Source organism: Medicago sativa, chromosome 7, assembly GCF_051527215.1.
Source record: "Medicago sativa cultivar Bolivia chromosome 7, Bolivia_mono, whole genome shotgun sequence".
NCBI lineage: Eukaryota > Viridiplantae > Streptophyta > Magnoliopsida > Fabales > Fabaceae > Medicago > Medicago sativa.
The window spans coordinates 34,676,281-34,690,911 of NC_140755.1; the positions used below are offsets into that span (position 1 = coordinate 34,676,281).

A 14,631-nucleotide genomic window follows, 5' to 3' on the forward strand; every position below is an offset into this window, starting at 1 on the left:
TTATGCACCATTTTTCTGACCATCCTGCTCTAGTTAACATGCGGTATCATCCTTTTAGTTTAGTGCATAGTAATGATTCCTGGGTTGGATATGCTGTATCAATGGAACAAGTCCGATGCGTGATGAATTAATTTCAATGTGTGACAATATGATAATGCAGAAACAGGGCAATGGCTAAAAAACTTGTTTTCCTTTCAAAATTGTGAAATTGATCTACTCTCTGAACCATAATTCTATCAAAATATTCCTGACCAACGACAAAGTACGTCAAGTCTCCACATTTATCTATATCTTACACCTTTTGGTTTGGACTTTTTCTTCCATTTTTAGCTTCCATTTAAACGATTTTATAATCTATATTATATATAAAGGAGATATATACGGTGAAAAGGAAAGCAATATGCCATGGCATTTTGCGCATTGTTCATCCTCTACCCTAGGATAGCTACCGTCCCAAATTGAATCACCAAAGCACCATCAATGGCCTTGATTTCACTCACTATACACTAGTTGAATCTCCCCTGGTCATATCCTTCCAAAGATTGTAGTAAAACACCAACAAACAATCAACCCATACCACCCATAATCACTAACTTAGTAAACGCGAAATCGATGGAAGCTGGTGGCGGTTTGGTGAAAATGACAACAGACTACAACAACCCAAAACGTCGAATCGTGAACAGAGAACAGAACCACGGCAATTCAAAACGACGAAGAAATCACGAGCAACATCGTTTGTGGTATCAAGCTCTGGTGATTTGATGAACATTAACGATGATACTTTTCATCAAATCACTGAATAATTATCATCTCTAAACAATTACCCTAACTCACTAATAACTTAGTAAAAATAATTATTCTCACTAAAAACGTCAAAAATAACCCTCTTAATAAAATGACTAATTTACCTTTACTCACCAAATGACCAAAATCCCCCTTAGTTTAAAAATGACTAAAATACCCCTTATAGGCCAAAAATCCACTAATCCCAAATTAAAATACATACAGAGACAAGAATCACACATAAGCACATATAAACACACATAATAAATAATTAAAATAATTTTAGCGAAAAACGAGCTGTTACACTAAACTCTAACATGTCACCTATAGCAGTTTGTTTGGTGTTATTACCCACAATGGAGGTCTTAGCAATGATTAAGTTAATAGCTGATTTCCAATCCACGGGGGATATGAGCTTCGCTGATACGCCATGTGAAGGGACTATAAGTGTTACGATCGCTTCGAGCATCGCGATCATCATCGGAACTAGAGGAGGAGGAAGACCAAGAACGTCTATTGCGCCTTGGAGGGGATCTTCTTGGAGATGATCTTCTGGGTGACCGCCGACCTTGACTTGGAGATCTCACGCTGAGAGAGCGTTTGGGAGATCTGGATCTGGACGGGCAATGGCTCCTTCCCCTTCTGATACGTGGTGGGGAAGGAGTACCACGGAGATTGATCAGCTACTTCTTAGATTGCTCAAGCTCAGCAATGCGTCGGTTTTGCTCATCGACTATCGATGTTTGTCGTTTAACCCTGCGGAGTAGGTAGCTCATCCATGACTCCATTGGAGTAGAGTTGACAGCCACCTCGTTAGGTCGTGGAGGACCAAAGAGTGGTTGTTCCTGCACTGGAACCGCTGGATAAGAACTCGTTGGTGTGGTTCCTCTCCGTGGGCTAGGTGCAAGAGAGGGACAAGTCGTTTGTTCGTCGCGGATAGGTCGTTGGACTTGGCTCTGGAGGCGCAAGGGAGCACCATTGGCAGCCATGATTTTTTGTATGAAAGCTTTGGTTTTTTTAGGTAAAAACGGGGATAGCTTGTTATTCCCCACAGACGGCGCCACTGATCGTACCTGATTAGAAGGTGACTGTCGGTGGTTCTTTAATGTGGTGGTTGAAGGTGGTGGAAATGTGTCAGTTGAATACTGGAACGACGGGGGTGTGTACCTGTAGACACTCCGACTCTCAAGTCAGTAGGGGTCAGAATGGGGTTTAAAAGTGAGAGAGATTTTACCCTGGAGGCTACGAGGAGCCTCCTATTTGTAGAGGTGGGTGAATGCAGAGCTGTTGTAATGGCACACGTGTGTCCGACGGTTACGAAATCTTGGGAAGTGTGACCGCATGTGAGATATTCGCGGAAACGTGAGTAAAGAGACGTTGCTCCGTGCACCCCCTTGCGGGGAAGGGGCGTGTTGTGAGTAATCTGTCAAATGTGGTGTTTGGGCTTGATTTGTTTATTGTCGACACTTTCAAAAAAAAAAATATTGCCTTGTGATTATAAAAAAAATAAAAATATTGTTGACACGTTTAGAATAAAAATACCTCCAAGTGAAAAAAAATAATAAATAGCTTTGTTGTCCAAACCAAAAATGTTTTTTTATTTTCAAAATTTTCTACAAACAAGTTATTTAAAGTGAATTTGTATCCGAAAAATAAATAATTTCGGAGCCAAGATTCTAGGTATAAATACGCATAGTTTGTTCAAGAAGCTTCAGAAACTCACAACAATGGCGGGAACTGGAAACGATCCTCACAAACAACTTCTAAGCATAATCCGCAATTTTGCCACCGAGAAATCTCAAGGAGGTATCATTTCCTTCTTCGTTCGAATTTCTCATAGCTTCAATTTTCGCGCCTTAATTTCAATTCAAACAATGTTTCTGATTTCGTTCCTTGAAATTGCGAAGAACGAAGAGTGGTTACTCTGAGAAAGCAAATTGAAACGCTTAAATCAGAGTTAAGCGATGCTAATGAAGATCTCGAGAAATCAAAACGCTGTAAAGAGCTTGTTGAACAGGAACTTAAAGGCTTTGAACTTCAATTGTTCTTGAGTGAATCTTCCGTTCAAACCCTAGAGGTTAGTTACTTAATTGTTTAGTTATGAGTTTTTAGGTCATGTTTGGATAAACAACTTAATTAAGTGTTATAAGCGCTTATTTGTATAAGTTCTTTCTAAAGAAAAAGATTAATTAAGTCGAATTTCTGTATAAGCTGCTTTTAGGTCTTGTTTGGATGAACAACTTAATTAAGTGTAATAAGTGCTTATTTATAAGTTATTTCTGAAGAAAAGGATAAATAAAGTCAAATTGCTGTATAAGCTATTTTTAGGTCTTGTTTGGATAAACAACTTCTTTAAGCATTAGAAGTGCTTATTTTAAAGTTATGTGTATGAAAAAAAGATAATCAAAGTCAAATTTCTGTATAAGCTGTTTTCATAAGTTATTCTGAAGAGCTTATGGAAATAAGTTGAAAACAGTTTATTGACATTGTACAAGCTATTTTCATAAGCTATCTTGAAGAGTTTATGGAAACAAGCTGAAAACAGTTGTGTACTTATCTTGAAGAGTTTATGGAAACAAGCTGAAAATAGTTGTGTACTTATTATAAGCTATTTTCATAAGCTTTGAAGAGCGTATGAAAACAGTTATGGACATATAAGCTATTTTTATAAGCTATCTTGAAGAGCTTGTTGAGATAAGCTGAAAAAAGTTTATGAACATATTAGAAGCTATTTTCTTAAGCTCTATTAAATAGTCTCGCAAGTGTTTATGTAAGTAGATAAGTTCAAATAAGTTAATTCAAATAGGTTATATTCTCGTGTAGTTGCAATGGTTTGTTGGTTTTATTATCGATATATTGAACTTGAAAATGTGATTGATTGCAGGCGAGGGTGTCTCTAACTCAGAATGATATGTCTGTTGTGGAATCTGATTTGGAAACACTCAAGGTGAATATTCTCAGAACAAAGAAAATTCTCTTGTATTGTATTTGGAATTTCAATTGTTATGATGTTTAAGTTTCAAAGATCTCATTCAATCATGTATCTTTTGTTAATTGTGATTTCATGTTCAAAGAATGAAGAAGCGACTTTACGGTAATGACCTGCCACTTTCCATCGCTTGTTCCAATCATTTTTGTTTGACAATGCTGTGCCATCAATTTTGGAAACAACAAGTCTTGCATATATGTCATATTTTTTGCAGCGATCAATTCATCCGCAACATGCTTGACCTGAATGCCAAGATAAGGTTCGTCTCATTGAAGAAAATCTTATGCATACTCTTCCCCATTTAGTCATTGTTTTGCACAGCAGTAAAATAGCAATTATCGCTTTCGGGAATCAAATTATACTTTAGTATATACAATGCTTGTATTATTTTCTTCATGTTTTAGCACTGTTGTTACCTTTACCTTCTGAAATCTGAACCCATGTTTCTGATTCTTGGTGGAGTTTTAACATATCTGATGAATTTTCTGAACTACTTCATTATCAAGAGGTTGCCTGCCTAGTATACAATTTACAAAAAAACTAAATTGCTTTTATTATTTTTGAAATTAGAAAATATTGTGCTCCTCTCTTGTTGTATGTTTGTAACATTATACTACATTTCTATTAATTTGGCTTTTTACACGCAAACATGTTCACTTTTTTGCGACAAGTTCTTTGAGGTTATGATATGCGTGAAAATCCTCCCACCATTGCATATCTATTGAAATTTAGCCGTATAAAAAAACTGAGGCATACATGAGGTATTCTTGAAAATCCTCAATCTTACCTGATAACTTCCAGTCACGTATCTTGCACCTAGTCACTTATTTGATACTCACTGCAGAAGTTCGCAAGTGTCATATTTAAAGTGTGCCTTTATAGCATCAGCTTTCACAACCTTACAACAGTTACTGACTTCCAGTCACGTATCTTGCACCTAGTCACTTATTTGATACTCACTGCAGAAGTTCGCAAGTGTCATATTTAAAGTGTGCCTTTATAGCATCAGCTTTCACAACCTTACAACAGTTACTGATCCCTCATTTAATATTAATATAGGAAATTTCAAGAGAGCCTCATTTCTGGGGACATTGATGCTGTAGAATATGAAGCTTGTAGAGGTTCTCCATTCTTCCCTCTGTTACAGATGAAAATTTTCTTCTGAAGCTTAATGTTTGTAAAATTATGAGGTCGTAAGAAGTAAGGAACCAAGGGATAAGTTTTTACTTTTTTTCATTCCTGCTGACAAAGTGCATTTACTTTATTTCGACAAGATTGAGCAGTATATATTTTCTGGTTCTGATTACAGTGACCTTAACTTCTAGTTTCTTTTACTAAAATATCTTATCCAAGTTTTATGTTGATCTTTTGATACATGTTTGAATTAGTACAACAATATTATTACAGCGTCCTGATAGAATATGTGTATTTGTACCAAAATATACATTTAAAATGCTATAACATGGTTCCTGGAAGTGGCAACTTTTCTTTTTGTCCTTTGAAGTGTCTACATGCAATAATTAGTCTAAGATATTACCAACTTCACAAATCCTTTATTTCGTGTGACAAATCCATCCTTTTTCCAAGTCGGCATCATGTGGAACTGATATAGGCAACTTCAATGGCACTCAATGTTACACATGTGGTTATTGTGCCTCATACTATTTCATTATACATTATTAAATGTAGTTGATGGAAAGACCAAACTGTGAAGATGATGGATGGATTTGTTAAGGAGAGAACACACTTGGGGGCTAATATGTGCACATGGACAGTTGGACACTTTAAGAAAGCATTCCAAGTTGCCACTTTCAAATGTTATCATAGTAAACATCAGAAAATTTTACCGTAATACTGCTAGAAAAATTTAATACTAGGTTAGACTTGAGGAAAATTTCCTGTAATCTCTGCTATATTTGTAAAGGATTGGTCTTCTGTCTATTATACAGGAAAAGGCCTCAGAACCGTACAATTTTCCCCTAAATTCTTGATTTTTTGTCATGGGATCTCTTGTTTTGACATCTGAACCAATTGATAGGTATTGAACCAGTGTTACAGAAAAAATTAGATCTCCATTATCCCGAATTTGTGATGAGCAATAATAGTTGGGAAGAAAGAACGAATACGAGTTCCTTGATGCATGTCGAGAGCGCAAGATCTCCCTCTAAAAACTGATCTTGAGCTACACATGATACCCTGTATCTTCTGTCCATATCTCTTTATAATATATCGATTTAAAATTCTGTTATTTTTCTAACCAACAGTCACTAACTCTAGTATCTACTTCATATCTCTGATTCAGGTTCTGTATATTTTCTGTTAATAATTCATATTTGATTTGTACTGTTTTCCTAAGGTTGTAGTTTGCTTGATTACTGGTTTCCTGATATTAGATATTGTAACTTGTAAGTCATGATTATTTATTCATTTACGTTGAGGATTTCTTCAAGCAGTTCAGTCCTTTCTCTGCATAATTTTATTTGAGCTCTGCATGAGCTGCTTATACTCATCTTGCTTTAGTCCTCTATATTTGAATTTTGACTAGCTTACTAAGATTGACTTTGACTTTGTTTAAGATCCGGCGCAAGTAACTATGAAAGAAAATGATGCTGATGTTGCTCTAGGTGCTCTTGAAAGTAGGCTTTCAGAGATAATATCTCAAACTACTAAAGAGGATGATGAATTCCAAGCCCAACAGAAAATTTATGAGAACGTAAGTTCAAAATCAAATGCTATAAAGTTATCATTTTATTTTCTTTCTATAATAACTCTTTCTCATGGTAATGTGAACCTGCTGCAGGTCCAGCGTGAGCTGATTGATTGTGAAAGAAAGGTGTCTTTAATGAATAAGATAGTCACAGAAACAAAAGAATTGCAAGATCTCACCATATATCCTTCTAACTATCAAGCTGGTGACGTTGTTTTTACACTCTCTCATCTCACATGTTACACAACCTGAAATCTGGAAATAATTTCACTAACATAAAAGTAGAATCCTGATCACATCAATACGCAAATGTAGTATAGACATGTCAACCATGTTCAACAGCACATAAAATCGATTTATTAGATAAGCTGCGTTTTTGGCATGTTTCATGTTCAATTGTACGACTAGAAATTAATGAGAAATTTGACCAATGCAAGAATGTAACCTGCCAAAATCCAAATGGTCACTATGTAGACTTTTGACATTCTATTTGTTTCATATAAATAATGAAAATAAAAGTAAAAACTAGAATGAATTAAATTTTGAAGTTTAGTTGCTACACGGAAGTATGCTTCTTCTCTATAACCCGGCTTAAAGATCCTAGTATGATTATAGTAGATAAAATGTTTATTTGACTAGCATCAATAGAGCAGCTATTTTCTTAACTGGAAACAAGTTGTCTTCGAAATTAGAAGCAACATACAGTTCACTTGGTGAGGAACTTCAGAACAAATCCATGTGCCCTAGATGTCATGTGGACAATCTGGAGGCTTTAACTGCCGTTCTGCAGGCAAATGAGGGAAACTGATGTCTTGTAAGTACTCTACTTGAACAAACGCTTAAAAATGTTGATATGACTGTGTGATATAGTGATACTTAACTTTGTTCATCTTGTTTGGTTTAAATCGAAGGAACCTTCCATCCAGGCTAAAGACAAATACAGACATGTTTCGTGTTCCAACAGAAAGCAGAAGAAATTGGGAACGCCAAATACTGATTGCTCTTTCTTGTATTTGTTTCTCAGTAGATTGCTTTAACTTTTGACCAATATAATATGTGTAAATTTGCGTTTTCCATACAGTAATATTTTCTGAGTTGGATATATATGACTTTCCTAACTAAACTGCATATTGATTCTCAACAATGATAATACATTTTCGAAATTTGGGAATTGAATTATGCACCATTTTTCTGACCATCCTGCTCTAGTTAACATGCGGTATCATCCTTTTAGTTTAGTGCATAGTAATGATTCCTGGGTTGGATATGCTGTATCAATGGAACAAGTCCGATGCGTGATGAATTATGTCACGACCCAAAAATAATCATCGTGACCGGCGCACGAACTAGATCATTCTAGCCCGGCAAGCCTATTAACCAAACTTGACAACTATAATACATAAAAATTTCAATTCAAAATTTCAATTCAAAATAAATATTCACTGAAATTTCGACAGAGTTTCCTCTAAATTTTAACATTTCCAGGATGTAAATCCTGTTTTGAAAACCTGTTCTATCAGCCAGAATCTCCAAATAACATCTTTATTTTCATACTGCTTATACAACTCAAAATAAAACATTCTAGACATCCAAACACAAGTTTTAAAGACTTCATTTTTCGTGTTATACTTGCAAACTGTACAGCAAAACTAATCAACCACATTCATCATGTTCAGAGCCCATTTGCCATATAAATGTCATACACTAAAAGCTTCCAAAAGCTGAAATATGTGCTCAATAACCGACGAGAATAAAAATAAATCCTAAACAATATTCAATATTTCAATTTGATGCGATTTTTAAACAATCACTTAGCTGCAACATACAGACAGTTAAATATACAATGTTCTCATGATGAGATCCAAACCCATCTGATTTCAAATAAAAAATAAAGTATAAACGCAAAAGAGAAGATGCAATGTCATACTCATAATTTTAATCATAAACATAATACTAATCATAAACATATATCCGATCTATCGTATTCTGATATAACTTATACTTTGACATACTTATCTGAGTATGTCTCTGATCCTTTTCCGATAATAACTAATTTCGGCTAACTAAGCCTAGTTCCATAACTAACATTCCTCATTTCCAACTATTGATAAAATACCCATGAAACATTGCTTCGTAGCTAATTTATTTTAAACATAACTTTTATATTAATATGTGTATGCTATGTTAGTATTCATGTTGGAGGATCCTTAGAATTTTCCTTGGTTCCATAATTTTATTTTTGTTCTCTTTCAAATATTATTCCAATAATTTTAGACTTAAAATTTCATATCATTAATTATACATTTCATTCGTTATTATGAGCCGTACCTCATAGGCTACATTATCTCTTCGTTGTAGCAAACGGAATATATACCACATTATCTCTTCGTTGTGGCGAACGGAATATACCACATTATCTCTTCGTTGTGGCGAACGGAAATATACCACATTATCTCTTCGTTGTGGCGAACGGAATATACCACATTATCTCTTCGTTGTGGCGAACGGAAATATACCACATTATCTCTTCGTTGTGGCAAACGGAATATATACCACATTATCTCTTCGTTGTGGCGAACGGAATATACCACATTATCTCTTCGTTGTGGCGAACGGAAATATACCACATTATCTCTTCGTTGTGGCGAACGGAATATACCACATTATCTCTTCGTTGTGGTGAACGGTATACTATGAACAATTTGGTTCATAGGCTGCATTATCTCTTCGTTGCAGCAAACGGAGATTTCATAAAATATCTATGAGCTTGTTACTCATAGGCTGCATTATCTCTTCGTTGCAGCAAACGGAGATTTCTCAATATTCTCATTTCTTTCTTTCTTTCTTTTTCTATGAGCATGTTACTCATTTCAATTTTTCTCATCATTTCCATTTTTCTGTGACTTTCTATAATTCACTGTGAGCATATTACTCATAGATTACATTTCAAATTTTCTTTCAAATCATTTCTATAATTTTATACATCAATTGTCTTGTTAGAATTTCCCTCCAACATTTATACTAGCATAAACATACTTATTAACATAAAAGAGATTTTAGGATACACTAATAAGGATACCTAATTCAGAAATAGTCATTCCACTATCTCATATTTATTATGTTTCAAATGTACCATTCATATGGCATAATAGTCATGCTATAATTATGCCAACTTATTCTAATAATTCATAGACATTCCATCAATCACCAACTTAATCCAAATCCAAACAAGTTCTTAAATTATTTATACACATATCGTATAACTTTATATGTTCTTTTTATTACTAATCATCCATATACTTCTTTAAATCCACAAACTATCAATGTCAAATACACAAGTAAAAATATCATTACTATTAAACTCTAACAAATCATCTAATCTACACACTAATACTCATATAGAACATTTCACAAACATTAACCATTCATAAAATAACTCAAGCTTTTGTTCTATCATTCCAAACATAATAACATAATAACGTATCAAAAACCATACATATACCACTTGATATTATCCTTTAGTTTATAGCAGCCCAAAAAAAATAACTCTAAATAATCACTTATGTGCCAAAACAGCTTATGGCTTAAATCCACTACTTTGCTTCTGCCCTAAAAAATCAATCTTTTCTTGTTCTTAATAGTCCATCATGCTTATTCAATCAAACACATAAGCTAATGCCTTAGCCTATTCCATAAAACAACTTAAATTTAATAATCCACACATACCTAATTTTAGCTCAAATTCCTATCACCCAAGCCTCTAGTATTTTGTTCTTGCTTTAATTCCTTATATCCAATCAGCCACGTGATCATACAAAGAACATATGCATGATGAATTTGTAAAACTTCTTCCAAGTTATAGAGGGAGTACAACATCGGCCAAAGGGAAAAGGATGGAGAGAAGGGTTTAAAGTTGGTAATACCTTTCAAATTACATAGGGATTATGGTAGAAAGCTTGCATGTTAATTTCTTGGAGAAGAAAAGAAGAAAAAAAAGAGAAGATTATGAGTAAAGAGGGAGGAGGCCGTGAGTGAGCTAGAAGGTGGGAGTAGAAAAAAAATATGATATTTTTAGGGAAAGAAGAATGTAGAAAGTGTGAGAAATTTTTGACCTTCAACCAATTTTAAAAAAATCTTGAGTGACAAAATTACCAAAATACCCTTCAAGTGAAAAAGACATAATTATCCTCCGTTAATTCGTAACCATTTAATTTCTCATGTCCGTTGGAATATTAATACGATAAACTTACCAAATATCGTCGATTTCTCAATAAGTAATTAATCCTTTGAAAATTATTTCCGTTCTGACATGTAACTGATACGACAATTTATTTAAAATTACGCGGGATATTACAATCTACCCCCCTTAAAGAAATTTCGCCCTCGAAATTTAAGGTTTTACTTGCTAATAAGCACAAATAATTTCTTCAACTTTCAACTTTAGATTCCAACATATGTCTGTTACGAACTGATTCTTTCTGACTTACTAATTTATCGATTTCCCTTGTTACATTTTTTTTTTCCACTCAGATACTTGTCACTATACTGGACTTCCCCCTTATGCCTGTGAAAAATCTTACTGCACAAGTACCAGCCACCATTCGCGTTGAATACTTCCTTAAGAAAATTCATTATAAACTTCACATCCTGTCTTTCCTTCTTCGTACGCATCATTCCTCCAAGGTCTTATTCAGCTCTCATACATTTGTTCTAACTGTCAAATACTAGTCTGAGTTGATCAGGCTCAGCCAGACATGACATTTGGAATAAATATCTGGAACCCAATAGTCACACTACATCTTATTGAATTTCATTGACCCAAGGCATGATCTGAATCAACCTGCTCTGATACCATCTTTGTCACGACCCAAAAATAATCATCGTGACCGGCGCACGAACTAGATCATTCTAGCCCGGCAAGCCTATTAACCAAACTTGACAACTATAATACATAAAAATTTCAATTCAAAATTTCAATTCAAAATAAATATTCACTGAAATTTCGACAGAGTTTCCTCTAAATTTTAACATTTCCAGGATGTAAATCCTGTTTTGAAAACCTGTTCTATCAGCCAGAATCTCCAAATAACATCTTTATTTTCATACTGCTTATACAACTCAAAATAAAACATTCTAGACATCCAAACACAAGTTTTAAAGACTTCATTTTTCGTGTTATACTTGCAAACTGTACAGCAAAACTAATCAACCACATTCATCATGTTCAGAGCCCATTTGCCATATAAATGTCATACACTAAAAGCTTCCAAAAGCTGAAATATGTGCTCAATAACCGACGAGAATAAAAATAAATCCTAAACAATATTCAATATTTCAATTTGATGCGATTTTTAAACAATCACTTAGCTGCAACATACAGACAGTTAAATATACAATGTTCTCATGATGAGATCCAAACCCATCTGATTTCAAATAAAAAATAAAGTATAAACGCAAAAGAGAAGATGCAATGTCATACTCATAATTTTAATCATAAACATAATACTAATCATAAACATATATCCGATCTATCGTATTCTGATATAACTTATACTTTGACATACTTATCTGAGTATGTCTCTGATCCTTTTCCGATAATAACTAATTTCGGCTAACTAAGCCTAGTTCCATAACTAACATTCCTCATTTCCAACTATTGATAAAATACCCATGAAACATTGCTTCGTAGCTAATTTATTTTAAACATAACTTTTATATTAATATGTGTATGCTATGTTAGTATTCATGTTGGAGGATCCTTAGAATTTTCCTTGGTTCCATAATTTTATTTTTGTTCTCTTTCAAATATTATTCCAATAATTTTAGACTTAAAATTTCATATCATTAATTATACATTTCATTCGTTATTATGAGCCGTACCTCATAGGCTACATTATCTCTTCGTTGTAGCAAACGGAATATATACCACATTATCTCTTCGTTGTGGCGAACGGAATATACCACATTATCTCTTCGTTGTGGCGAACGGAAATATACCACATTATCTCTTCGTTGTGGCGAACGGAATATACCACATTATCTCTTCGTTGTGGCGAACGGAAATATACCACATTATCTCTTCGTTGTGGCAAACGGAATATATACCACATTATCTCTTCGTTGTGGCGAACGGAATATACCACATTATCTCTTCGTTGTGGCGAACGGAAATATACCACATTATCTCTTCGTTGTGGCGAACGGAATATACCACATTATCTCTTCGTTGTGGTGAACGGTATACTATGAACAATTTGGTTCATAGGCTGCATTATCTCTTCGTTGCAGCAAACGGAGATTTCATAAAATATCTATGAGCTTGTTACTCATAGGCTGCATTATCTCTTCGTTGCAGCAAACGGAGATTTCTCAATATTCTCATTTCTTTCTTTCTTTCTTTTTCTATGAGCATGTTACTCATTTCAATTTTTCTCATCATTTCCATTTTTCTGTGACTTTCTATAATTCACTGTGAGCATATTACTCATAGATTACATTTCAAATTTTCTTTCAAATCATTTCTATAATTTTATACATCAATTGTCTTGTTAGAATTTCCCTCCAACATTTATACTAGCATAAACATACTTATTAACATAAAAGAGATTTTAGGATACACTAATAAGGATACCTAATTCAGAAATAGTCATTCCACTATCTCATATTTATTATGTTTCAAATGTACCATTCATATGGCATAATAGTCATGCTATAATTATGCCAACTTATTCTAATAATTCATAGACATTCCATCAATCACCAACTTAATCCAAATCCAAACAAGTTCTTAAATTATTTATACACATATCGTATAACTTTATATGTTCTTTTTATTACTAATCATCCATATACTTCTTTAAATCCACAAACTATCAATGTCAAATACACAAGTAAAAATATCATTACTATTAAACTCTAACAAATCATCTAATCTACACACTAATACTCATATAGAACATTTCACAAACATTAACCATTCATAAAATAACTCAAGCTTTTGTTCTATCATTCCAAACATAATAACATAATAACGTATCAAAAACCATACATATACCACTTGATATTATCCTTTAGTTTATAGCAGCCCAAAAAAAATAACTCTAAATAATCACTTATGTGCCAAAACAGCTTATGGCTTAAATCCACTACTTTGCTTCTGCCCTAAAAAATCAATCTTTTCTTGTTCTTAATAGTCCATCATGCTTATTCAATCAAACACATAAGCTAATGCCTTAGCCTATTCCATAAAACAACTTAAATTTAATAATCCACACATACCTAATTTTAGCTCAAATTCCTATCACCCAAGCCTCTAGTATTTTGTTCTTGCTTTAATTCCTTATATCCAATCAGCCACGTGATCATACAAAGAACATATGCATGATGAATTTGTAAAACTTCTTCCAAGTTATAGAGGGAGTACAACATCGGCCAAAGGGAAAAGGATGGAGAGAAGGGTTTAAAGTTGGTAATACCTTTCAAATTACATAGGGATTATGGTAGAAAGCTTGCATGTTAATTTCTTGGAGAAGAAAAGAAGAAAAAAAAGAGAAGATTATGAGTAAAGAGGGAGGAGGCCGTGAGTGAGCTAGAAGGTGGGAGTAGAAAAAAAATATGATATTTTTAGGGAAAGAAGAATGTAGAAAGTGTGAGAAATTTTTGACCTTCAACCAATTTTAAAAAAATCTTGAGTGACAAAATTACCAAAATACCCTTCAAGTGAAAAAGACATAATTATCCTCCGTTAATTCGTAACCATTTAATTTCTCATGTCCGTTGGAATATTAATACGATAAACTTACCAAATATCGTCGATTTCTCAATAAGTAATTAATCCTTTGAAAATTATTTCCGTTCTGACATGTAACTGATACGACAATTTATTTAAAATTACGCGGGATATTACAAATTAATTTCAATGTGTGACAATATGATAATGCAGAAACAGGGCAATGGCTAAAAAACTTGTTTTCCTTTCAAAATTGTGAAATTGATCTACTCTCTGAACCATAATTCTATCAAAATATTCCTGACCAACGACAAAGTACGTCAAGTCTCCACATTTATCTATATCTTACACCTTTTGGTTTGGACTTTTTCTTCCATTTTTAGCTTCCATTTAAACGATTTTATAATCTATATTATATATAAA

The 14,631-nt window shown here is 33.7% G+C and overlaps 1 protein-coding gene across 1 annotated transcript; it reads left to right on the plus strand.

The window, feature by feature from the left end:
* Nucleotides 1–2,387: 2,387 nt before the first annotated feature.
* Nucleotides 2,388–7,655, plus strand: LOC146905864 (uncharacterized). Its single transcript, XM_085724694.1, has 10 exons — nt 2,388–2,589; nt 2,691–2,860; nt 3,668–3,730; nt 3,858–3,877; nt 3,987–4,031; nt 4,832–4,893; nt 6,349–6,485; nt 6,573–6,661; nt 7,155–7,293; nt 7,391–7,655. The coding sequence occupies exons 1-9, from the start codon at nt 2,511–2,513 to the stop codon at nt 7,285–7,287; spliced, it is 798 nt and encodes a 265-aa protein (XP_085580820.1). The 5' UTR covers nt 2,388–2,510; the 3' UTR covers nt 7,288–7,293; nt 7,391–7,655.
* Nucleotides 7,656–14,631: the final 6,976 nt, after the last annotated feature.